Source organism: Coenobita brevimanus, chromosome 62, assembly GCF_032717465.1.
Source record: "Coenobita brevimanus isolate Jiangsu-jjx chromosome 62, ASM3271746v2, whole genome shotgun sequence".
NCBI classification, from domain to species: Eukaryota; Metazoa; Arthropoda; class Malacostraca; order Decapoda; family Coenobitidae; genus Coenobita; species Coenobita brevimanus.
The window spans coordinates 36,152,497-36,179,188 of record NC_137015.1 but is presented as its reverse complement, the minus strand read 5'-3'; the positions used below and the strand labels follow the sequence as shown (position 1 = coordinate 36,179,188).

The 26,692-nt window shown below is 43.1% G+C and overlaps 1 protein-coding gene across 1 annotated transcript; it reads left to right on the top strand.

Annotated features, from left to right (window-relative positions):
• LOC145403921 (uncharacterized) lies at nucleotides 1–25,930 on the top strand. Its single transcript, XM_080275526.1, has 5 exons — nucleotides 1–231; nucleotides 1,646–1,830; nucleotides 3,275–3,415; nucleotides 4,752–4,846; nucleotides 25,863–25,930. The coding sequence occupies exons 1-5, from the start codon at nucleotides 1–3 to the stop codon at nucleotides 25,928–25,930; spliced, it is 720 nt and encodes a 239-aa protein (XP_080131652.1).
• Nucleotides 25,931–26,692: the final 762 nt, after the last annotated feature.

The following is a 26,692-nucleotide window of genomic DNA, read 5'->3' as shown; positions in this document are numbered from 1 at the left end:
ATGGTAACGTGCCCCACCCTAGCGGAGTACCTAGCCACGCCCAGCAATGACCTCCTCTCAGCCTTCTCCTTGGCCGCTCTCAACCTGCCCTCACTCCCGTCCGACCCCCTCACCTCACTCCTTGGCCCCAACCTGACCTTGGCTGACCTGACCGCGCTGAGGGAGGCTGACAGCAGGCCCAGGAAGAGGAGACAGATTATGATAAAAGACCAATATTCACCCATAATAGAGGTGAGGCGGTGGTGTGTGTGTGTGTGTGTGTGTGTGTGTGTGTGTGTGTGTGTGTGTGTGTGTGTGTGTGTGTGTGTGTGTGTGTGTGTGTTTAGCTAACATCGACCGTGAGAAGTACTAAATGAGAGTAAAGTATGGCTTCAAGCTTGGGAACTTGTCACACAGCCATAAAAACGCTCAGTCATAAAGTAAATTGAGTCAAAGTCCAAGATGAGATTCACTTTGTTGCAAGTCTTATTACGCATCACAGTATTTTCCACACAGTTTGCAGCAACTGTTGAGAAGTAAATAGCTGGTTTTGGCAGTTGTCTTGGCTTCCATCTATACCATGGCCAGCCTCAGTACAGGGAAGCGTGAAGATATTTTTCTGTAAATACTGTATGTATGCATCACCTGAAGCAAGTCTCCCCTAAGCTGAATAAGATCGACCGGAGAAAACAAGAAAAACTCTACAATTTTTACACTAACTTGGCTAAAAAATGGCATCACTCCAGTTATGACAAGAAATTAACATGGAATTGGTGCAAGTTACGAAGAAGCACTATGAAAGAAATGTAGAGTCGTAGCATTATCTCTCACTGACACTGAGCTGCGAGAAAATAACTACAGAAAGAAGGAAAGTCTGGGCCAGTCTAACATGAAAAGAGCATAGAGAATACGTTCTGAATTGAAGGGGCTAATAATTAATAGTAATGAAAGAAATAAGCAAGAAATATCAACCACAACCAGAACTCTTGCGCTGTTATTGGCGCTGCGTCTTGTGTCTCTCTCTGTATCGTTCTGTCTATCTCTCGATCATTCAGTCTGTACATCGATTTGTACATTTATCTATCTGTCTCATTCTATCTGTCTGTCTGTCTATCTATATCTGTACATCCATCCATCTATCCTTCCTGTCATGTCTGTCAGTATCTGTCTATCTTTGTATCTGTTTTTTGTATTATTATACCTATTTATTTATCTGTCTGTCGTCTATCAGCCTATCTTTCTGTTTATGTATCTGTTTATATATTTGCTGTATATTTATCTACTTATCTTTACTGCATATTTCCCCTTCTTCCTCAGTCTCTCTCGGCTTCACTACATTTTTCGCCAGATTTAGAACCGCAAGGATAGATTCGTCATTCCGCCCTTCCCAGTCTCTGTCTTTCTGTCTTTTTTTATTCTGTATGATCCATCTGTCTTTCTGTCTTTATTTATCTGTATGGGCCATCTGTTCTTCTGTCTTTATTTATCTCTTTGGACCAGCTGTCTTTCTGCATCTCTTTACCTGGGTGGACCATCTGTCTTTCCGTCTCTCTCTATCTCTAAATCTGTCTCCATTCCCAGGTAGAGGCAGTCTCTCCGTCTGTCTGTCTATCTGTCTGTCCATTTGTCCGTCTCTGTCTGTCTCTAAATCTGTCTCCATTCCCAGGTGGAGGCCAGGTTCGTGATGCCGCTCTTCAACATCTTCGAGGGTGACAACATCAACTTCGAGCTGCCGTTCATCTTCATAATGGAGTGGCCCAATAAAAAGAACCAGGGGGGCAAGAAGGCGGCCAGGCTGTGGAGCGAGGCCGTGGGGGCGATGGCTTCCGATATGGAGGGCATTGTGTCCATGTGAGGATGTGCTGGAGTTTGGGCTGTTGGCTGTGGGCTCCCCTTACTATAATTGTGTGTGTGTGTGTGTGTGTGTGTGTGTGTGTGTGTGTGTGTGTGTGTGTGTGTGTGTAATTCACCGGGTCGGTCAGGAGCACGTGATGGTTGTGATCATCGCCATTTTACCCTCCTGGAAGAGAGCTGAGAGCTCATATAGTCCGATCTAAGGGCAAAGCTCTGACTTTCACACATGCACACACCCATCCTCTTGCTCAAGGAGGAAAGTGACTGCCCACTTCGTCAGTGAAACTTTTCGCATCCCGAGCAAGTCGCAAACCTCTGTCTTAGCAGGTGCAAAGGGAGAGCATTACCACTGAGCCGGCGTGTGTGTGTGTGTGTGTGTGTGTGTGTGTGTGTGTGTGTGTGTGTGTTTGTGTGTGTGTGTGGCATGGCCAAAACTGACCAAAGGATTTGGATGAAACCTGCCAGGATAGTTGGAACTGGGTCCCAGACAGGCCACTTTGAAGTTGATATCGATTGATATTTTCTGAAGTGGTGTTTTGGACACAAAACTTGTCCCCATTGATGTTACAATATGCGCACTTGGAAGAGGTGGCGGGGCATTTCCGTGGAGTTCCATGCATCTTCCAAAAGAGAAAGAGAGAGGGGGGGGGGTACATCTACACTCAGGTGTCATTTACCTTACTGATGTTACGAACAGACGATTTTATTCAATCGAAAATGGTGGTAACTGTGGTGATGGTGGTGGTAGTGGTATCTGTGATGGTGGTGGTGGTGGTAGTAGCTGTAATGATGATGGTCGTGGTGGTAACTGTAGTGGTGGTGGTGGTAGCTGTAATGATGATGGTCGTGGTGGTAGCTGTGACGTTGGTGGTATAGCTTTGGTGGTGTTGGTGGTAGCTGTTGAGAAATGGCTGTCATTTGGTCAAGAGCCTTGCGGGCTAATAGGGCAGCAAAGCTCATGCTCCAAAGCAAAGTGTGGTTCAGAGATGGCTCTTGTCGCATCTGTGGAATGGCTTGTGGCTGTGTAAGAGTCTGATTGCTTTATCTTTTTTTTTTTTTTTTTTTTTTTTAATGAATATACTTTTCTTCCTTCCAGTGTGTCGGTGGATATGGAGTGGCTGGTGTATATGTTTTCGTAGGAGCCAGTCCTTTACCATATGATGACTTAATATCTCTGTGTATTTGCAGTGTATTATGTGTATCCGTCATTGTGATTAATGTAATGAATATCTGTGTTCTTGTGTGAGGTCTGCATTTGTGCGTGTGTGTGTGTGTGTGTGTGTGTGTGTGTGTGTGTGTGTGTGTGTGTGTGTGTGTGTCTTCATAATGTACAGACCGTATGTGTTTTACGTGCTTAATTTGGGTATGGATGATGGTAGGCTTGTGCATCGTGCTCTTTATGCCCACACTGTACTTACTGTGTGCACTTGTGTACACCTAGGCTGGGTGTGGACGGCGGTGGATGTGTGCGTCGTGCCCTGTGCGAGTTGGCCTCCATGCCGCCCCTCCACCCTGAAGGCCTAGTAGGAGAGATGTTGCAGATTATCACAAAGTTAGTATCGCAGTCTGTGTTGCGTTATAGGTGGGGGAGTTACGTTACGGGTGGGGAGTTACGTTATAGGTGGAAGAGTTACGTTACAGGTGGGAGAGTTACGTTAAGGGTAGGAAAGTTACGTTATGGGTGGGAGAGTTACGTTATTGGTGGGAGAGTTACGTTATAGGTGGGAGAGTTACTCTATAGATGGGAGAGTTACGTTATGGGTGGGAGAGTTACGTTATGGGTGGGAGAGTTACGTTATGGGTGAGAAAGTTACGTTATGGATGGGAAAATTACGTTATGGGTGGGAAGGTTACGTTATGGATGGAAAAATAACGTTATGGTGGGAAAGTTACGTTATATTTGGGAAAGTTACGTTATGGGTGGAAAAGGAAGTCTGGATGATGATGATGATGATATAGGTCTGCTGTTGGTCGAAATTGCTGTACCGTCATTAATATGCTGCCATACTCCTGTTCTGGTTCCTAGGTTCATTCCACCCCATGTATACATTCTATGAAAAAAAAAGAAAAAAGGATAGGATGACGTAGATGTTTTCAGTCAGTTGTAGACATCCACCTACTGCCTGTATTTTTGAACTCATACCGTATTGTCAGGTTATCTAAGGAACAATCTCCATTCTTACCCAGTTCTTAGCTTGTGGTAAGGACTACATAATTATTATAATTGCAAATCATACTAGATAGATAGATAAATAGATAGATAGAGAGACAGATAGAAGCAGGAAGTCAGATGATGAGAAGGTGTTGTGTCTGCGAGAATCGAGCAGTGCTAAACATGCTTACACACTCTTAACACTGAGGAAAGCTGACGACAGCGGCCAGTAAGGAGATGATGCAGTTAGCTGTCAGCAGTCCTCTCGTGAACAAAGATGTAGTCCATCCACGAGGAACACACGTGACACACCCCTGCTACACCAGAATTTAGGAAAGAGAGCTCAGACGGAGATTAGCCACCGAACAGGCGAGGGAGAAGGAGACAAGCGACCCTAGAGAGAGGTCGAGACGGAGATTAGCCTTAGAACAGAGAGAGAGAGAGAGATAGCGAGACAGGGAGGTAGCTACCCGGGACTTATACTCGTTCCGTGTTTAATATTTCCAAGACAAATGAAAATAGTCCCATACTATTCTTTACCTCTCCTGTCACTACATGACATTTGGTGGGGAAGCTACTACAAGATATAAAAGCCGCTCGACCACAAGTCTAAAATATACTTCTCTACAAGTAACTACAAAGTCTTTATGACAAGCTAGCCAGTTATGTGATCGAGGAATATATTTTGTGTGTATTGCCTTTGCTTGGGTGTTTTACTGCATTTACCCACATGTGCACATGAGTGATATAATCCTTGTATTTACAGGCGAGTGACAAATGACTCATACTTAAGCGATTTTATCCTGAACTCGCTCACAAGTGAAGGCTATGAAAATGAGCTGTATGATGGTGTGAGTATGGGTAGAGCAACAGAGAAGGGAGAAGAAGAGCAAAAAACTGAGGGAGAGAAGAAGGAGAACAAAGACAAGAATAGAGAAAAGGGGGAAGGGCAGCGAAAGAAAGGACAGCCGGGGAAAAAGAAGAATTTACTGGGAAGGCTTCGGTCCCGGAGAGACAAGCTGGACTATCTCGATGCCACCGACTATGGAAAGCAAAGTGGAGATTGTTGGGCTGCCTTTCCCGAGTGTCCTTACTCCATCATAGACCTCCTGGGCTCTATTACATCCTAAGGCCATCGTGTGAACCTGATATAAAATTTATGTCCTGGCTTACGACTCATCAGGTGGTCTTGACTTAATGCTTGTGTTGTGGATCTGACCCCAAAGCTCATCTCGTCGACCTGGCTTATGCTTTTTCCATACTAAGCTTGTTTCGTCATGGGCTCCTCTGCAAACACCGCATTTTGTGTATCAGGTTAGGCTTGTTAACTGCACATTTAGTAACTGGATTCTGTCAATGTTGCACGAACTTTATATACAGTAAGTCCTCATTAAATGTGGCCTTTCTTATATCCATTTTTGCAATAAAGTTCACAGTAAATTTTAAAATATAACACACTAAAGTTTCGTTGTTACCTGTAAGGCCAATTTGCCAATTTCTTTCCAGTTTACAATATGATTTTTATGAAGGTAAAAAGTAGTGGTGGGTTCTTGAGGCACTGCTCATCCCTTTAACCTAGGCTGTTGAGCCAGTGTTGGGTTGTTCACCCATTATCCTGGGACAGAAAGACATTGCATCCTTCAGGTTACCACAGTTACCCCCACCCCCTGTGTTACACTGGGTATTCATTTTACCTGTTAACTCACAAGTGGTAGATGGACACCTGAGTCAAGTGGTGCTAGCTGCCTACACCAGGATTCAAACCCTGGGGCTAACAGGCCTGGGTGAAGAATGTTGTGATATATTTTTATCATATCCGTGGCACATAGAGAGAATGTACTGTAATATTTCCACATGCACCTTAGTATCATAATACATTGCACATGTCATGTTGTAGATGCCATATGGAGAATTATAAGACTCATTAGAATGCTCACTTTGACTCTCAGCAGTACAGTATATTGTACAAGTTTCACCAGACACAGATTCGTAGTTTGTTCAGATGTGTACATTATTAAGAACCATTTTAATTAAACAAAGAAGCAAAGATGTGGACAAGCCCTTCATTTTGATTAATGATTCTGAAGCTTGTATTGGTGACATAAAATATGTACCCTTTCTGTTTCACTGCTGACTATTTAATGTGGGATGTAGGCTGGGCACATCTATCAGTGACAGATTTTCCATGGATGATTACCGTACATTAGGAGCCTGCCAACACCTTTGCCTACTTAACAATGTAGCCGTAACTTTTAGCATCAGTCAGTAACTTGCAGCACGCTATGTTATCCCTTTGACCAGCTTTTAGTTGACTTTTAAGTATATTTGAGGCCGGTAAATTTGATTCCATGTTTTGATTTATCTGTTATAATATTTATCTTGCTTTGTATTTTGTAGAAAAGGTACAGTAACTGTGATATCCAAGAGAATTCGCAATTGACTCTAGCACATGTGTTAAAGTATGCTGTAAAACCTATGGCCAGAGGGTATAGCAGTCATATCCAGTGTCTACATAAAACAAGTAGTGTTGTAACAGTACCAGTATAGTTATGAATGTAGTTCAGGTGTTGTTATTATGTTTTGAGTTCTGTACGATGTATTAGTAGAGTACCACCAGTACTAATTGTGAGTTGTTAGTAATAAGTGTTGAACCATAAATGATGCATTTGTTGTTATGTGTTCATAAGGAATGAAATCTGCTTCTCAGGTAACTTTAGTGTGGTAGAGTATTTATTGTATGTTGAGGATGGATGACAAAAAATTATTTATATTTTGCTTTTATATTACCTCTTTGAGTGGATTACACTGACATTTTTGTACAGTTGCTGTTAGGAATATCGTTGCACTTTTAGGACGAATAATTATAAAACTCTAACACTTTATCCTGAAAAGTCTGCTGGGTTCCGAAGAGTGCAGCACAAAGTTTTGAAAGTTCCTGTTCACTCATAGTTTATTCATCGTAAGGAACTGGATCGATGTTAGTCCGCAATAGTACATGGCACTCTCTCCTTCCATGCACTTTTGCGGACCTGTAGGCCGCAATTGTTTATTTAATTGCACATATGGATTACCCGGTACCATAATCACTAACGATTAAATGCCGAAAATGATGATGGGCAGGTCACATCTTTTGTTGGAGAGATATGCAAGCTAAGGTAACTGAGTGGCCTCCTATTGATGGTGTGAGAGGAAAAGGCTGGCAGAGAAGCAGATCAGTAGTTCACTTTGTTAATGTATGGGTCTGGACTCTGGAATGCAACATATATCGGTCATTGCATTTGGTGGGTGTTGTCATGCAGTAGATCAACACAAGTGATGATTATGATGATGGTGATAGTGTTGTTGCTGACTGGTTAGGGGTGGGTAGTTTAGTGGGCTGCGGTGGCATTCAGGATGACAGTTATATAGCCCACTGCATGCGGGATTTTAAAAGAGACTTGCGTAGGACCAAGTGCTCACTCATCGAATGAATCTACTAAGAATTCATATTTTGGCATTCCTATCCTCATGAGTGATAGTACTATGGCCGTACCTCCATGGCAGTTCCATCCATATTGCTACTTGCTTCCTGAAGAGTCTGGGCTATGTCCACGCCTGACTTCAGCTAAATAATCCATATTACTTTTGCCATCCAAGGCATTCTGGTCATAACACCAAGTCCTTTGGCCTTATAGTGATCCATCTTGTGGCTTAGACGATTTGGGTTTGTCTACTTTACTTGCCCTTCCTGTTGGGACGGTTTTCCATCTTTTTCCTTCCCGAGGAGTTTGGGGCAGTTGTTGTGGATGTGATAGGCCTGTTATCAACCTACAAGATGTGACCAAGACGTGATTTAAGTTACTAGAAAAACTTGACTTCCTTTGTCTCAGACTGTTTACACTTGGAACTAAAGGATAAATATAAAGGTCCTGTTTAACTGGGGGAAAGTTTCATCAAAATGCTTTGCTAGTCAGTGGTGTTAATGGTGGTAGTTGGTGGTGGTGTGGGTAATGGTGGTAGTCGGTGATGGTGGTAGTTGATGATGGTGGTAAATTGGTAATGACACTTGTCGATGGCGGCGTTGATGGTGGTAGTTGGTGGTAGTAATGATGGTAGTTGGTGGAGGTGGTGATGGTGGTAGTTGGTCGTGGTAGTAATGGTAGTACTTGGTGGTGGTGGTGGTGGTAGTTGTTGTTGTTGTTGGTGGTGGTGGTATTTGTTGTTCGTGGTGATGGTAGTTGTTGTTGGTGGCGGTAATGGTGGTAGTTGTTGGTGTTGGTGGCATTGGTGGTAGTTGGTTGTGGTGGTGGTGAGGTAACGGTGGTAGTTGTTGGTGATGGTGGTAATGGCTGTAGTTGGTTGTGGTGGTGGTAATGGCTGTAGTTGGTTGTGGTGGTGGTAATGGTGGTAGCTGGTTGTGGTGGTGGTAGTTGTTGGTGATGGTGGTAATTGGTGGTGGCGGTTGTGGTAGTTGGTGGTGGTGGTGATGGTAATGGTGGTGGTTGTTGTTGATGGTGGTGGTAATGGTGGTAGTTGGTGATGGTGGTGGTAGTAATGATTGAAGTTAGTGGTAGTGGTGGTCATGGTGGTAGTTGGTAGTGGTGGTCATGGTGGTAATGGTGGTAGTTGGTAGTGATGGTGGTAATGGTAGTAGTTGGTTGTGGTGGTGGTAATGGTGGTAATTGGTTGTGATGATGGTAATGATTATAGTTGGTTGTGGTGGTGGTAGTGATGGTAGTTCTTCGTTATGATGGCAGTGGTTGTAATGGTGGTAGTTGATGGTGGTGGTGGTAATGGTGGTAGTTAGTTTTGGTGGTGGTGGTGGTGGTAATGGAGGTAGTTGGTGGTGGTGGTGGTAATGGTGATGGTTGGTTGTGGTGATGGTGGTAATTGTGGTAGTTGGTGGTGGTGGTGATGGTAATTGTGGTGGTTAATAGTGTTCATGATGGTGGCTGGTGGTAATAATTGTGGTGGTGATAAACATTCTGCAGATCATACAACCATTAGTATTGGTGTAATTGTCATCATCATCATATAGATAATTTGTGTGTGTGTGTGTGTGTGTGTGTAAATATATACAAGTCCTTAAACTATCGAATGTTATAGAAAGCCAGATAGACGAAGAACGAGAGGGGGGGGTGAGGAAGGAGGGGGTTGAAGGGAAGGGAGGGGGTAGAGAGGAGGGAGGGAGGGGTATGGAGAGATGGAGGAGGGAGGGGGTATGGAGGGAATGGAGGAGAGGGGGATATGGAGGGGAGGGAGGAGGGAGGGGGAGAATGCAGGGGAGGAATGAGGGAGGGGGGTATGGAGGGGAGGGAGGAGGTAAGGGTGAAGAAGGGAGGGAGAGGGGGGGAAAGGGAGGGGAGATGGAGAAAGCATACTTTTCAAAGAAGAAGAGTTGGAGGGAAGGAGAAAGACAAGAGATGGAAGGACAGATGTGAAAGGAAGGAAAGGAAATTCAGAAAGAGGAAGAAAGGAGGGAGGAAAGGACGGGAAGAGGAAGAAGGGGTGTGAAAGGAGGGAGGTGGTGGAAACAGCAAGTTAGTGGAGGGAGGGAGAACTAGAAGGGGGGGAGGGGGAGGAAAGAATTTGGGGGGAGGTGGAATTCGCCGGCTTTTCAGTGACTCAGTCTGGCTTGATCTGTGGCTGGTGAAGGTTGTCTACGATTTTGGTAAGCTTTTTTTTTTTTTTTTTTTTTTTTTTTATGATACGGATTTTACTTCGTACTGTAAACACTTCTGAGTAGTTTTAAAGCTTACTTAGATCATTGAAATCGTAATAGCTAACAATAGAAGGGCAACAGAGCTGTGTGTGGTCTTTGTGGAGAAGGGTGTGGGTGTGCGTGTGTGTGAGAGGAGTTTGGGATGGGGTGTGGTTGTGGAGTTTTGGGGTAGGGTATGAGTGCTGAATTTGGGGTGCGGTGTGGCTGTGGAATTTGGGGTGAGGTGTGGCTGTGGAATTTGGGGTGAGGTGTGGCTGTGGAATTTGGAGGGGTCGATGTGAAATTCAGGTTTGGGGTATGGAATTTTAGTTTTCAATGTTTATGGATATATGATGACTTACAACGATTTTTATTTTCCAGCATGATGGCGAAAAACATGACATGGAGGAGAAAAATTCGGCCACCTTTTCCGGTTTCAGGGCATTTAGTTGTTGAGGGTTACCATCACCACCACCACTAGCGCAACCACAACCATCACTTTGGAGGGAGCTTTTAATTGCAGACTAATTTGGTGAGTATGCTAAAGCTTTTTCAGATTATTATTATATTATTTTTAATGTTGCTACTGCCACGTGGCTTTTCTGAAGGTTTTGGTATATTAATTATCACAAATTCTGAAATTTATATGGTATAGCAATCTAACAATGATCTCTAGCGCCTTTTCAGTTAGTTAATGGCCCCGTGTAGTCAGACTGGAATTATATTACTAATAACCAGGGAGACAATGATAACTCATGACACTACGTAAAGAAACCCAGCCCCTTTTCAGTTCGTTGATGGCCAAGTGAAGACAAACTGGGAGGGTAATTTTGACTTTAGGTCTATCACAAAAACTTGGCCCAGATTTTCGTTCTTTGGTAACATACTTCACAACGTTCATTGGCTGAAAGACAATGGTGCGGCTATACATTCTTCCCCCAACTTCATGAGAGTATTACAACTCTGCATACAAGATGGAAAGTGGCAATGTTAGGCCATGTTAGAATACAAGCAATACGGTAATCAAAAGGACTCATTGCTAAATCATAACTACAGCTCACCAAAAGTCCATGCAACCACATCTGTTTATTTTTTGTGGGAGTGGCCCATTTTAGACAAATCTGCTATAGGATATCTGAGTGACAGCTCCCGACTTTGAATACTTATCCGTAACAAAAACTTAATAGAATGTGATGCTATACTCTTCGCTTTAACTTGATCCAGAATATCTCAGTATTTTGAACTGAGTTGTAACATGAGATCAAAGGTGTCAAACTGGTGGCCCTCGAAGAAAAGTGGCCCGCAATGACAAAAGTGAGAAATAACAAACGGAAAATATGAAATTTGTTAGGATTATGTGGACAAATATTATAGCACTGTTAGGAAATATCCGTTGATAATTTAAAAAAGTATCATGTGAATAATTTATTGGCGAACTAATGTTATCAATAACTTAGAACAGAAGCCAATGCCATTGCAAGGGTTAGAAGGCGTACCGAACTTCTCCGAACGTTTGAATAGGCTGCGGCTTTGCCGTGTTACTTACGGTATTATTTTCATTCAGCATGTTTCCAGTTTTATATTGCAAATTTAAAATTTGCATGGACTTTAAAGTAATGTACAATACAGTGTGAAAATATTTAGACTGATTGAAGTCTGGATACAGTATTTCCTATTTTGATAAATTCGGACGAAGTACAAAACGTAAACAAGCTGGTCTAGGCTGCCAGGGGAACACGTACCACATTTTTGGGTGAGTTGATGCTTGCTTAACCGGTATTATCCTATTGTTTCTACATTTGTTTGATGTCAGCTGCTATTGTAGCTTACAGGGAATGGGAATTAAAGTTGCTAGAGTAGTCACCAGTCGGCATTGATTTTTTTTTTTTTTTTTTATGCGAGGAAGAAGGAACCAAAGGCATGAGCCCGCAGTAACAGTTCCCTCCAAGAGAAAAACAAAATACAATAGAGAGCCAAATTCAAGATCCGATCATTTTGAGATGCCTGGACACACTACGTTTGAAAGACTGGAGATCATAGGCAGAAGGAAATACAGACAGAGGGAGACAGTTCCAGAGCTGACCTGTTGCATAAATGAAAGACTGGGAGTAACGGTTAACTCTTGCATTAGAGAGTTGGACAGAAAAGGGATGAGAGTTTGCTGCCAGACGGGTGCTACGCACCCGTCGTAGAGGTGGAGGAATGCAAGCAGACAGTTCAGAGGAGCAGTGACCATTAAAGTAGCGATAGAAAAGAGATAAAGATGCAACAGTGCGGCGAAGAGACAGAGGTTGAAGGGAGTCAGTAAGAGGAGGAGAGTTAATGAGACGAAAAGCCTTTGACTCCACCCTATTGAGAAGAGCTGTATGTGGGGAGCCTCCCCACACATGAGTTGTACTCCACACAGGGGCGGATAAAACCCCTGTATAGAGTCAACAATTGTGCAGGGGTAAAGAAAGAGCGGAGTCGGCTTAGCACACCCAATCTCTTGGAAGCAGATTTTACAAGAGATGTAATATGATCTTTCCAAGATAAGTCCCGAGTAAATGAAACCCCAAGCATGTTCAAGGATGATGCAGGATTAATCTGAATATTATTAAACATTAGTGGGTATACCTGTGGAAGATTTTGTCGGGTTGATAGGTGTAAGAACTGAGTCTTAGATGCATTAAAGACAACCATATTATTTTTACCCCAGTCAGAGATATGAGCAAAGTCAGACATTAGGTGTGCCATAGCCTCATCCCTTGTTTCTTGAAGTAACTGTTGAGATGGGCGTTGCGGGAACCGAAGGGAAAGGTGAAGGGTGGAGGCATCAGCGTATGAGTGGATAGGGTTAGATGTACAGCTTAGAAGATCATTGATGAATAAAAGGAAGAGAGTTGGTAATAGGACAGAGCCCTGAGGAACACCACTGTTGATAGATCTAGGAGAAGAACGATGGCCGTCTACGACAGCAGCTATAGAACGACCAGAAAGGAAGCTAGCGATGAAGGCACAGATAGAAGGATAGAAACCTTAGGAGGGCAGTTTGGAAATTAAAGATTTATGCCAGACTCGATCGAAAGCCTTTGAGATGTCAAGTGCAATGGCAAAGCTTTCGCCAAAGTCCCGAAAGGAGGATGACCAGGAGTCTGAAAGGTAGGTGAGAAGATCGCCAGTGGAGCGTCCCTGACGGAACCCATACTGACGATCGGAAAGAAGGTTGTGATAGGAAAGATGCCTTAAAATTTTTCTATTAAGAATTGACTCGAAAACTTTTGAAATACAGGACGTTAAAGCAATTGGACGATAGTTGGAGGGTTGGGAGTGGTCACCCTTCTTTGGGACTGGCTGAATGAGAGCAAACTTCCAGCAAGAAGGAAAGGTACAAGTTGACAGACAAAGGCGAAATAGTTTGCCTAGGCAGGGTGTAAGCACAGAAGCACAGTTTTTGAGAACAACAGGAGGGACCCCATCAGGCCCATATGCCTTGTTAGTACTGAGGCCAGTAATGGCAGAAAATACATCAACTGAAGAAATTTTAATGTCAGCCATGAGGAAGTCAGAGGGGGGAAGTGATGGAGGAACAGCACCGGAATCGTCTAAGGTGGAATTGGAGGAGAAAGTCTGTGCGAAGAGATCTGCTTTATCAGTAAAAGAAATAGCTACAGAACCATCAGAGTAGAAAAGAGGAGGGAAGGATGATGAGGTAAAGTTGTTCGAAAGATTTTTGGCAAGGTGCCAGAAGGAGCGGGAAGAATTCGAGTTGGAGAGTTGAGAGCATTTAGTATGGATGAAATTATTTTTAGTGGAGCAAAGAACAGACTTAGCACAATTCCGAGCAGAAACGTAAAGATTATGTGATTCAGGGGTGGGTTGGCTCCGGTACCTTTTGTAGGCCTTCTCCTTGTTGCGGACAGCATTAGAACAAGCGTGATTAAACCAAGGCTTTCTTGCGTTAGTCAAAGGATATGAGAAAGGAATGTATGCTTCCATGCCCGAGAGAATAACCTCCGTAATGCGCAAGGCATACTCAGATGGCTCACGGCCATGGAAGCAATAATCATTCCAGGGAAAATCAAAGAAGTACTGCCTGAGGGCCTCCCAGTCCGCGGCTCCAAAATGCCAGAGACGACGTTTCCCTGGAGGGTCCGCAGGCCGTATTGGAGCGATAGGACAGGTTAAGGTAATAAGGTTGTGATCGGAGGAGCCCAACGGAGAGAAAAGATTAACAGAGTAAGCAGAAGGATTAGTTGTGAGGAAGAGGTCAAGTATGTTGGAGCTCTCTCCAAGGCGGTCAGGGATATGGGTAGGGTGCTGTACAAGCTGCTCTAGGTCATTAAGGATAGAAAAGATGTAGGCTTGTTCACCAGGTGGATCCGTGAAAGGAGAGGAGAGCCAAAGGTGGTGGTGAACATTGAAATCTCCAAGAATGGAGATTTCAGAGAAAGGAGAAATGGACAGAATGTGTTCCATCGTAGAAGTAAGATAGTCGAAGAATTTTTGATAGTCAGTAGAATTAGGGGATAAGTAAACAGCACAGATATATTTAGTCAGAGAATGACAGGAAAGCCGAAGCCAGAGAGTGGAGAATTCAGAAGAATCAAGTTCAGGAACACGAGAGCAAGATAAGTTGTTGCGTATGTATACACAACAGCCACCTTTGGCTTTGAAATAAGTATAGAGAAAGTAGGAGGATACAGAAAAGGGTTTGCTGTCAGTTGCCTCAGACAGCTGAGTCTCCGTTAGAAAAAGAAGGTGAGGTTTAGAGGAGGAGAGGTGGTGCTCAACAGAGCGAAAGTTAGATGAAAGGCCGCGAATGTTGCAGAAATGAAGAAGAAGAGAGTCAGACAGTGGTTCCAGGCACCTCGAGTCGTCACCGGGAGAGGGGCAGATGGCGGGGGCATTTATGGTCCCCCCCCCCTGGGGACTCCGAGGCTGGGTGAATTGATGCCATTTTCGTGAATTTTGAATAGGAAGTGTAGTGTGTACTGTGGATGTAGTTTGGTGAAGATAGATAGAGAAATTTGTACTGGAGAGCATGCTGGCCTACTCTCTGTGTAACTGAGACACTGAAAAAGTTCAGCAAAGGGGGATGGTCAGGAACTAGTCCTGAGGGCTGATGAAACGGGAGCTCCAGCACTCCCTGTCATCAGCTTTCCATCCACCTCGGGAGTACTGCCCTGCTCGACTGGTGCTACAGTCTACTCCCCTGATGATAAGGTGGTGTTGATAGTTTCACAAAATAAAACCGCTAGGTAGATCTGGCCCTCACACGAACAACAGAACTGGTGTGGCCCTTTGTAAGTTTGAGTTTGACACCACTGCATTAGATGAATACTAGAATGTGATTACGAAGTGTTGTGGAAAGGAAAACTAGCTGTAACATTATCTTGTTCTGACACTGAACTATGCGAAATGGACTTTAAGGCAAAATATAGGGCAAGTTGAAGGTAGTAGTAATGTTAAATAATTGCCTACTCTAGTTTGTACTATATATTTCTTCAATCACTGCAGTGGTGTTCGTAAGGTGGCCCTGGGTTCGTGTGAGTGAAAACGAAGTACCGTATCAAGATGGCCTGATTGCAGAGAGGGGGGAGCCTGATTTGGGTTCAGGAGGAGCGATGGAAGGCCTGTAGAACTCGTGTAGCAAGGGGCCTTGACTGCTAGGAGAAGAGTAACAAGTTTATGCAGGTAAGTACAGTACTGCGGTGCATTTATTAACCTGATTACTTCCAGTAGCATTTTCAGCTCTTGGTGTAATCAGGTAATTATGGAAGGCTGAACTGACCAAAGACTCTCATTCCTACATTATAACCTAGGATGAGATGGATGGATGGTGTGGAGAGAGATGGGAGCATGGGGGTGTAAGTTGGAGGGAGTGCACCCAATTGGCAGAGGAAAGGGCAATGTGGAGGCAGCTTGTTTGTAGCCACCCCCTACGAAATTGAGGTGTCTGGCGTTAGATAGCAGAATTCAAGCAGCCCCACAGTATTGGAGGGGTAGTTCTGTCCAGTGAAAACTGATTATAGTAACCAAACAGACACTTTCTTACCCTCATAACTACAGTATCTTTAAAAGTTAATGAAATTGTCATTTATGTACTAAAGTTGTGGAAATGGACCAGTTCCATCAAGTAAGAATTTTATAGTGGTAAGATTTTTGTCTGTTAAGAAATCGAAATAAGATGTTTTATAGCCATAATTTGTTATAGATTTTTGCCCTTTTGTCGTTTAATACAATGCCTGAATGTTGTGCCTTGCCTATACACCTTTGCCATAGTACCTTTTTGAGTAGCATAATTAATCTCATCATTCAGATACTGATATTAATTTAAGACCATGCAGGAAATATTATAAGGTTGTTAATGAAACTGAGACCTGTTTTATCCTGTGTGGGTGAGAGCAGAGGTAAAATAAATATAGGTACAGCAATATGAATTTAATTAAATATGTACGTCAGTGACCCCCTATTTCGATATCCTATTCGAATGAAGTATTGACATGTTCCTTTATTTTTATGGATTAGCATATATACTGGGCTTTTTTAAAACGGGGGGGTTTCAAGAATACTCCCCCAGTATCCCTGCTTGTCGTATGAGGCGACTAAAAGGGTTGGTGGTGGGTTAGTGCCCCACCCCGTAAAAAGAACTAACTAAAAATGCGAATAAAGCGCCTCGGACCCGGACGGACCAAGGAACGGACAAAGGACATTCTTAGGGTGGGAACGTGGAATGTGAGAGGAGTGAATGATGAAGTGAGAGAGAGATTGTTCAGGTGCTTGAGGATGCAAAAGTGGATATATGTGGATTGACTGAAACTAAATGGTGAGGTGAAAGGGTGAGAGAATGGGAATATGGTTTAGGTATATGTGCGGGAGTCAATGAAAATGAGAGGGCAAGAGAGGGAGTATGTCTGATGATAAGCAAGAAGTGGAAGAATATAAGAGAGTATGGAACAGTGGGTGCAAGGATTGTATGGGTGAGGATGAAAGTAGGTATACAAGCGTGGGCGATTGTATGTGTGTATGCCCCAACAGAGGATCGAGTGGCAAGAGTGAAAGATGAGTTTTGGGCGAGTGTAGAAGAGTATATGGACAAGTTTGAGAGGAGCGAGTGTGCTGTTGATTGGAGACATGAATGACAAAGTTGGGAATGTTGGAGTGGTTGGTCAGTGGGGTGTGCCAGCTGACATAGATGGGAATGGAAGTGGTTTGGTGGACATCTGTGCTGGAAAGGGGTTGGCAATAGCCAACACCTACTTTCGGCATAAGATGATCCACCGGTATACATGGAGAGTAATGAGGAGGATGGATGGTGAACTTGTTGAACGAAAGGCAATGATAGACTACGTGTGTGTGGATGAGCGAATGAGAAGACAAGTGTTGGATGCAAGAGTGTGGAGAGGGTGGAGGAATGGAGTCTCGGACCATCAATTAGTGATGGCCAAGGTAGAGCTGCAAAGAAAGTGGTTGAAGAGAGGAAGGGGAAGACAGGAGGAAGCAACTCCTGTGAGAAGAGTGGAGAAATTGCAAGATAGTGAGAAAATGACAGAGTATAAGAGCATAGTGGAAGAAAGATTGGGAAGGTATGAGCTAGAGCAGATGGAAGGGGTGGAAGACGTATGTAAGATATTCACGGAAGAGATAGGCGCAGCATGTGAGGCGGTTTGTGGAGTGAGGAGGAGATGCAAGGGACAGCATGGTGGAATAATGAGGTGAAAAGAGCTGTGGAACAAAAGAAGGAGGCATATAGTTTGCAGGGGAGTGAAAGATAAAAATGGTAGATTACTAGTGGAGAAGGGAGAAAAAGTGAGCAGATGGAGAGAGCACTTTAAGGAATTGTTGAACGTAGAGGATGGAAGTAATGCGAGTATAAGTGGCTGGGGAATGGCTGGGAGGAGGGAGGTGAGAAGACAGGAAGAAATCAGTAGGATAGAAGTTGTGGAAGCAATGAAGAAAGTTAAATCAGGGAAAGCCCCAGGAATTGAGGGAGTGTGTGGTGAAATGCTGAAGCATGGGGGAGAGATAGTAGTAGAATGGATGTGGAAGATGTGCAGATTGGCATGGGAGGAAGGTAGAGTCCCGGAGGATTGGAAGTCAGGTATAATTATTCCCTTGTACAAAGGAAAAGGGGAAAAAGAAGTGTGTGGTAATCATAGGGGCATTTGTCTTCTTAGTATAATAGGAAAAGTGTATGGTAGGATACTTATTGACAGAGCTAGAGAAAGAACAGAGAAATTAGTTGGAGAAGAACAGGGAGACTTTAGGAAGGGAAGAGGTTGTGTAGATCAGATATTCATTCTCAGATCTTTAGTGGAGAAGTTTCTAGAGAAGGGAAAGAAGTTGTATGCGGCTTTCATGGATTTGGAGAAAGCATATGACAGGGTGGATAGACAAGGATTGAGGAAAGTGTTAAGAATATATGGAGTAGATGGGAAGTTGTTGAATGTTGTGAAGAGTATGTACGATGGTGCGAAGGCTGCAGTGCTTGTGGATGGTGAACTAAGTGAATTTTTCTCTTTGAAGGTTGGGTTGATACAGGGATGTGTCATGTCTCCATGGTTGTTCAATCTGTACATGGATGGGGTAATAAAACAGGTACAAGGTAGGGTAGTGGATGTTGGAGTGGCCATGGTGAGAGAGGATAGTGTTTGGAAACTCCCTGTACTGTTGTTTGCAGATAATACTGTGTTGTTGAGTGAAGACGAAGGGGAGCTGCAAGGCTTGTTGGATGAGTTTGAGAGAGTGTGTAAGAAACGGAATCTAAAGGTGAATGTAGGGAAGAGTAAAGTGATGGTCTTTGAGGGAGGTGAAGTCAGTGAATGTACAGCGAGGTTGGATGGTGAGGAATTGGAAAATGTGAGTACGTTTAAGTACTTGGGTAGTGTGATGAGTAAGGATGGAGGTTTGGAGGGTGAAGTGCTTGAAAGGGTACAGCAGGGAAGAAAGGTTGCTGGTTCCTTGAAAGCAGTGATAAGAAACAGGGAAGTGAGCATGGAAGTGAAAAAGTTACTACATGACAGTATTGTGATACCAACTCTAACGTACGGAAGTGAAGCTTGGACGTTGTTGGAAGGACACAAGTCAAGAGTGAGAGCAGTGGAAATGAGTTATTTAAGAGGAGCCTGTGGAGTCACATGGAGAGACAGGCTGACGAATGAGGATATAAAGGAGCGTTGTGGTGTTGATGTGGATGTGATAGGAAGCGTTATGAGGAACACACTGAGGTGGTTTGGCCATGTGGAGAGGATGGAGGGTGAAAGACTGACGAAGAGAGTGTATGTGAGTGAGGTGGAGGGGGAAAGAGGGAGGGGGAGGCCGAGGATGAGATGGAGGGATGGGGTGGAGAGGTATATGAGAGAGGGGGGTGTGAGCTGGGAGCAGGGGAGTGAAATGGCAGGGGACAGGGCGACTTGGAGGCGATTTGTTTGTGGCCACCCCAAACGGGATTGAGGCGTCTGGCAATAGATAGATAGATAGATATAGTGAATGGTTAGCGAGTAGAGGTAGGAGAGAAGATGAGAGAGAGAAGAGAGAGGTATATGTGAGCAGGAGAAGGGAGGTTAAGAGACAGGTGAAGGAGAGTAAAAAGAAAGTGGATGAAGAGTTTGGGAGGAATCTGAGTGAGAAATGGAGGGAGAGTAAGAAATTGTTTTGGAAGGAGGTAAAGTAAGTAAGGCAGTGTGAAAGGGGAAATAGTAGGGGAGTGAAAGATAGGAATAATAGGTTGTTGGTGGAGAAGAGAGAGAAATTGAGGAGATGGAAGGAGCACTTTGAGGATTTGTTGAATGTAGAGAGTGAGAGCAGTGCGAGTATAAGTGGTTGGGGAATGGCTGGGAGAAGAAGAGATGAGAGGAGGGAGGAAGAGATCAGTAGGGCGGAAGTAGTAGAAGCGATGAAGAAGATTAAGTTGGGAAAGGCCCCAGGAATTGATTGTGTGGTGAAACGCTTAGGTATGGAGGTGAGATTGTTGTGGAGTGGATATGGAAGTTGTGTAGATTGGCTTGGGAAGAGGGAAGGGTTCCAGAGGACTGGAAATCAGGTATAATTGTTCCTTTATACAAAGGAAAAGGGGAGAGAAGTATGTGGTAACCATAGGAAAAGGGGAGAGAGAAGTATGTGGTAACCATAGGGGTATTTGCCTACTTAGTGTGACTGGTAAAATATATGGTAGAATACTCATTGATAGGGTTAGGCATATGACTGAGGAGCTAGTTGGAGAAGAACAAGGGGGATTTAGGAAGGGAAAAGGGTGTGTAGATCAGATATTTGTTCTAAGATGTTTAGTGGAGAAGTATCTAGAGAAGGGAAGGAAAGTGTATGCTGCCTTCATGGACTTGGAGAAAGCTTATGACAGAATAGATAGGCAAGGTATGTGGAAGGTATTAAGAATATATGGAGTGGAGGGGAAATTGTTGAGTGCTGTGAAGAGTATGTACGATGGAGCTAGGGCTGCGGTGCGAGTGGATGGTGAACTGAGTGAGTTCTTTGATCTCAATGTGGGACTGAAACAGGGTTGTGTAATGTCTCCATGGCTGTTTAATATATACATGGATGGGGTTGTAAAGGAGGTGCAGGGTAGGGCAGTGGATGTGGGGGTGGCTCTGATGAATGAGGGTGAGATTTGGAAGCTTCCGGTGTTGCTGTTTGCTGATGATACATTACTGTTGTGTGAAGATGAATGGGAGTTGCAAGGTTTGGTGAATGAATTTGGGACAGTGTGTAGGAGGAGGAATCTGAAAGTTAATATAAACAAATGCAAAGTTATGGTGTTTGAGAGGAATGAAGTCACAGAATGTGCAGTGAGGTTGGATGGTGAGGATATGGAGAATGTGAGTTCATTCAAGTACTTGGGTAGTGTGATGAGTAGGGATGGAACTTTGGGGGATGAAGTGCGTGAAAGGGTACAACAGGGAAGGAAGGTTGTTGGTACACTGAAAGCAGTGATGAGAAATAGGGAGGTGAGTATGGAAGTTAAGAAGTCACTGCATGATAATATTGTGATCCCTACCCTGACGTATGGAAGCGAGGCATGGACCTTGCAAGAGGGGAACAAGTCAAGAGTGAGAGCAGTGGAAATGAGTTACTTGAGAGGAGCATGTGGAGTGACGTGGAGGGACAGGTTGACGAATGAAGAAGTGAAGGAACGCTGTGGGGTGGATGTGGATGTGGTTGAGAAGATTAGGAGAAATACACTGAGGTGGTTTGGACATGTGAAGAGAATGGAGAATGAAAGACTGACTAAGAGGGTGTATGTAGGTGAGGTGGAGGGAGGGAGAGGTAGACCGAGGATGAGGTGGAGGGATGGAGTTGAGAGGTATATGAGGGAGGGGGGGTTGAGTTGGGGGGAGGGTAGTCAAAAGGTGGGTGACAGAGCGACTTGGAGGCGTTTTGTCTGCGGCCACCCTTTGCGGGATTAGGGCGTCGGTCTATAGATAGATAGATAGATAAAAGGATATTCCATTATTGCACGTAATACTGAGTGTATCTTACATTTTACGGAATATGAAGTGATTAAATTTAATCGCCAAATGCTATTTTACTAACCTGTATCATATTTTAATTGATCTGTTTGCTTTATGATCGCACCTACCTTTGCCATCGCATGGTCGAGTGATGATTGCACCATGATTAACAACACTCTTAATGCATTAATACTGTTTTGGCGCAAGTTTTACATAATGCACATTTTAGTTTGCACTAGGTTAGGTAGGTTATAATCACTGGGCGGTCTGAGGAGCGAAACCCCTAGTTTGGTTTCAGCTCTTCTAGTTAGGCTTCTGCTGCTATTTGTGGTTTTAAATTCTTTACACTGTATTTGCATTTTTGGTCACTGGACATATGTCCAGTCGGTGGGGTCGGCAGCAAGCACACTATTGGGGGCGTTCACGTGGCATTCTGTAATAACGCTAAGTAGGTATATTTTGATCTCCAAGACTTTTTAAATCGAAAATCAAATGCTGATCACCTGAGATGTATCTGGTACTAAATAATATTCTTGAACATAGGCTTTCAAGAAAACTGCTCAAATCCCTGTGTCACTTTCATTCATATTTACCGAAATTTAACGTCCATTTCACTAGGCAAGTGAAGAGGATGGAGGATAACACTGGAGAGTGAGAGTTGTGAACATTGAGGGTAGAGTAGAGAAGAGGTAAATTGGGATAATTTGGGAATATGGAGAGGATGGAGGATAACAACTGGGTGCAGTGTGAAATGAGTCTGTTTAGAGTTTAAGAGAAGGGGTAGATTGAGATGGTTTGAAAATATGGAGATGGAATATGACAATGGGGTGAAGAGGGTGAGATCTGAATGTTGAGGGTATAGTTGAGAGGGAGAAAGAAAAAGACCTGGGATGGTTGTAATGTGACCATAATGAAAAGGGTCTGAATAGAAAAGCGAGATCGAGCAGCATGGAGAGTTGCCATTAGGTGACCTAGACCAATATACACAAGCATCTTCGAGTGAAATGCTGGCTGATTCTCCCTCTTTTTCTCAACCGTGCCTCATCCCATCCTCAGGTGGGTAAAGAGGCAGAGATGACCTAGGTATAACTACTCCCCTTAGTGTTTTCTCTTGCTTTCTGCACCCTACCTCATCCAGTCATTAGGTGGAAAAGATCTGGATGAAGGAAAATTAAGATTGTCACTACATAGTTCACTTTTTACCTTCGCTTGAATAGGGAAGTAGCATTATACTGTTTGAGATGCATTACAGTAGTTTCTTTGCAAATTTTAGTGTGAGTATTAATTCATCACTGAGAAAAACTTATTAGAGCCCTTAACTGTTGTGGGTTCATGTTTATCGGCACGTGAAACTTAGGGACATGAGACTGAAATTAACCTTCTGCAGTCCACCATCCTCTTTTTGAGGGATTGATACATACCTGTTTGGCAAGAATATTAACTGATAGATTCCTTGAGATGGCTGGGTTGGATGTAGCTTTATGACCTTCAGGATAAAATTCAACTAGTGCTGAGGTAGTTCTTCATTGTATTTAAAGGGTTAATGAGTTCTAAAGAGTATTTTTGCTTCAAGGCAGTTGTAGGGGAGGGACAACGTGATAGCAGAGGTGGTCACCCCTGCTGGGATGGTGTCTGGTGGTAGACTTCACAAATGTCACCACCACCACTACCACCACCTTTGATATGGGGGAGCAGCTCAGCTGGATACTAAATGGTGAGTACTCTGTGTAATTGCTACTTAATCATTGAGATGCCAGACTGTTGAAGTAACCATTGATGGGCCTAGTGGATTGTACTATACACCAACCCGTACAGTTTTCGTTAAATCTTGCCATGGTACTAGTTTGTTCTAATTGACGGTTGGTTGCAAAATTTGCTTCAATAGGTGCTGGAAAGTTAGAATGCACCAAAGTCTATAGTTAAATAGCTCAGGAAGCTAAAGTTGCAAGAATATTGCTGAAATGTTTTCAACTCAGGCATGCAAAATGGAACGACCTACAGCCAGAAGTTTTCATTTCACCCCTTCTTTCTGTATGTTGCGTTCTTAATTTTTCTGTATACTTCCAGTAAGCTTTGGAGACGGAACTGTTTGGATATAGTCTGTAATAGCCCATTACTAAAGAAAATTTCCCCAAAGCTGGATAAAATCCTTGTGTTGGAAGGAAGGAATCAGAACAAGTGACAGGGTTCTGAGATTTAAACTCAAGCCGGCTTGAGACCGCTGTATTTGAAAGGTACAGCAGTATTGTGATGGTCAAGTCTTGTTTTCCATGTGATTGGTCTTTTCAAAGTTGCATTGGTACCTTTTTTCTTGACTCAAATTCAGATTAATTACCGGTATTGCAAATTTCAGACTATTCTTTACCATACACTTTTAAAGTGAAGGCATAGCCTTCATTAACCATATCAGAGCCATAGGTCGTCTGAGTTGTTAAATGCCTGGTGGTATCAAGAATAAAGCCAAAAACAAATCACTAAGGAAGAGATGATAGGGGAGTTAAGGAATTAGAAGTATATCTGAATTCATCCCTAAGTCCATCTGAAATTTGAGCTAGATGGAATGCAGGCTTAACTTGCCACTCCTGCAGTTCACCATCTTTCTTTCAGGGGATAGGGAAATAGTTAATGATAGTTTTTGTAATCATGCAGTTAAGCAGATCTGTTACTTAAGGCCCAACACATGGTCTGTTCAGCTCTCCCTTGTAAGTGGTTCATAGAAATATATTTTCCTTCTGCCCATGACTGTTTCTATCTTCCTGTGACTGTTTCTATCTTCCTGTGACTGTTTCCTTCTGTCTGTGACTGTTTCCTTCTGCCTGTGACTGTGTTTCCTTCTGCCTGTGACTGTGTTTCCTTCTGCCTGTGACTGTTTCCTTCTGCCTGTGACATTCTTTTAAATGCAGTGGCTAGGCATATTTCAGTGACTTTATCTTAAATTTTTGTCAAGAAAAATTTTCAGAAACTGTTGTAGCTTTGTGTAATCCAAGCTTTTAACCCGTCAAGTCCCGAGCTATTTCGCACCTCCGACACCCCCTAATCCCGAGCTATTTTAGATTTTTTTTTTTTTTTTTTTTTTTTTTTTTTTTTTTTTTTTTTTTTGGCTAAAACCTCTGCTTTTGGTGAGAAACATCGAAAATTCATAGATAAATAGCTCAACTGAGGTTTAAAATACTCGATACAGGTAGCAGTACCTCCTTACTGGGTTTTCTATCAGGATGGCTCCAAAGAAAACGAGTTTTGTGGGAGGGTAACTATTCCACACCACTCATCAACGGTATTTATTTATTTATTTATTTGGTACGAATTTATATGTAGTACGAGAGTATATTGGTTTTCAAACGGTAATATAGGCATTATAAGCATTGTTTCACTCACTAACTCAACATACCTGACCTTTTTTGGCGACATTACCTGATCATCATTTCTGACTGTTTCTTCCTCTAATGCTACGTAAACTTTGTCCTCCACATTGTCATCGATTGGGGAATCACTCTGGTCCTGAATGTCTTTATTGGCGAAGTCACTAGTAACAGGTGAATTGCCGAGACAATGGCGTGCAGGGGGGGGGAGGTTACGCAGTGTAAGGCATTGTCCCTGTCTGGCATCTTGTAGAGGAATAGAGGAAGGTATCTCGTGTATATGTACGAAAAATCATGCGTGAAAATTGAAAATTGTGCAAATTATGAACCTTGCAATTGCGCAACGTACCAGTACGTCGACGGGACTAGCTGTGACAAAATGTTGCATCATACCCATACGTGGATGGAATGCCTCGGGTTAAGTACTGTCTCTAGGATTACCTCATTAGATGTAGGTTGATAAAGCACAGGGATTATGGTGGATTATCTTAGTTGTATGAGCATTGTTTAAAGTTTTTGCCTTAAAATTTTGGCCATCAGTCATTGTTCAGTGGGTTAAGGTACTCTTTGGCTGATGTTTGGAATTTAAGTGGGTGTTTTAGCTATATTTACTGTAGATGACTGGTGGTCTAGTGGGTCAAGGTGGTTCAAGTTGATGTGCTTTTAAATATTAGTCTTTTCACCAGGGACAGAACAGACAGGTCAGTAAGTGGTACACCTGGGGATTTTTTTTTCTCTAAGGAAAATTTAAATATCTGCTCTTGGAGAGCTCTGAGCAATTTCACTATGAAATAAAAAGTTGCTGAACTTGAAATGTTTATTTAACATGTCAGTTGTTGTCAGCTGATGCATCAGCAGACTGGTAGGTGATTTTCAGTTTGGCTATAAGGAGGCATTTTAGTGTCTCCTTATGAAATACAAAATTGCTCAGCTTGAAAAATCGACTTGATTTACATGTCAGCTGTTGCATCAGCTGATTATTTAGCAATTTTGAATATTTGGCCATAAGGAGGTATTTCAGTAAAACAATTTCAGTAAAAAAAAAAAAAAAATTGGGTGAAGTAGTTTTGCTGCAGGTCTTTGCAGATAGTCTCTTCCTGTTTAGGTATGTAATTTAAACTTCTGATCTTTAGATGTTCCAGTTACCAGGTGTTTGAATGGCTACATTAGGTGTGTGTGTGTGTGTGTGTGTGTGTGTGATTAGGTTAGTGTGTTGGGTGCCTGGTGGCCCATTGGGTTTGAGTTTCCTGGTGAAGTAGAGGATCTGGTTGCTTGTTGGTCCTGTGGGCTTAGGTGCCTGGTGCCTCAGCAACCGCATCTTGGTATTTCAGTTTTTGGAGTGGCTCACTTCCATCAGATGAAAGCAGGCTAATATTTTTCTATATTTGCAGGAGGTAAGTTGACATCAGACAAGATGGTTGAAGATATCAAGACAGCAAGCTCAACCCAGTTATGTTAAGGAAAATAAATGCCTTAGCTAAGTTCCAAGAAGATTGGTTATGTTAAAACTGCATCTTTATTTTTGCTTTAACTTGGCCTAAGATTACCATGCTAGTCACGAAGAATTGCTGTGGAAAGGGTTTAACTTTGGCCTATAATTACCATCTTTGAATCTTGTGTAATATTACCATGCAAGTCATGAAGTTCTTTGAGAGGGGCGTAACTTTGTCCTAATCGCACCATCCTTAAACTGAAGTGTTCATCTATAATTAGATTAAAATTATTGATGGTGGTCACAAAGTGCTGTGTGAGGGATGTAGAGCCATTGCTGTCTGTTTTTGCTACAGAACTAAGTACCGTAAGCAGCTATACGATAAATCTTGACCAAGTTAAAGTGAAAGAGCTGTTTGTGTATACAAAAAGTCCTCATTTGTGCTCTAGTCACAAAGTGCTGTGGAAATTAGAGAATCAGTTGTATATAGGGAAAGTTCATTCCCCCCCCCCCCTCTCTCTCTCTCTCAAATAGCAGTAGTTTTCTTATTGTCCGCAGGCTCATTTGTTTGCTAGTCATGAAGAAGTGCTGAATAAGTTTGTCTCCAGGCATATTTGAACATGAACATGGTGGTCTGCCGGCTGAATTTGTCCTTCACCTGTAGTCCACCATTATCATTTGGGAGGATAGGGAGATGTGTGACTAATAACCAAGGAGGCGCATGAAGACAGTTCTCTCCAGTGGCTATAAAGTGGGTTAATTACCAGTAACTAAGGAGACTCCTGTTGT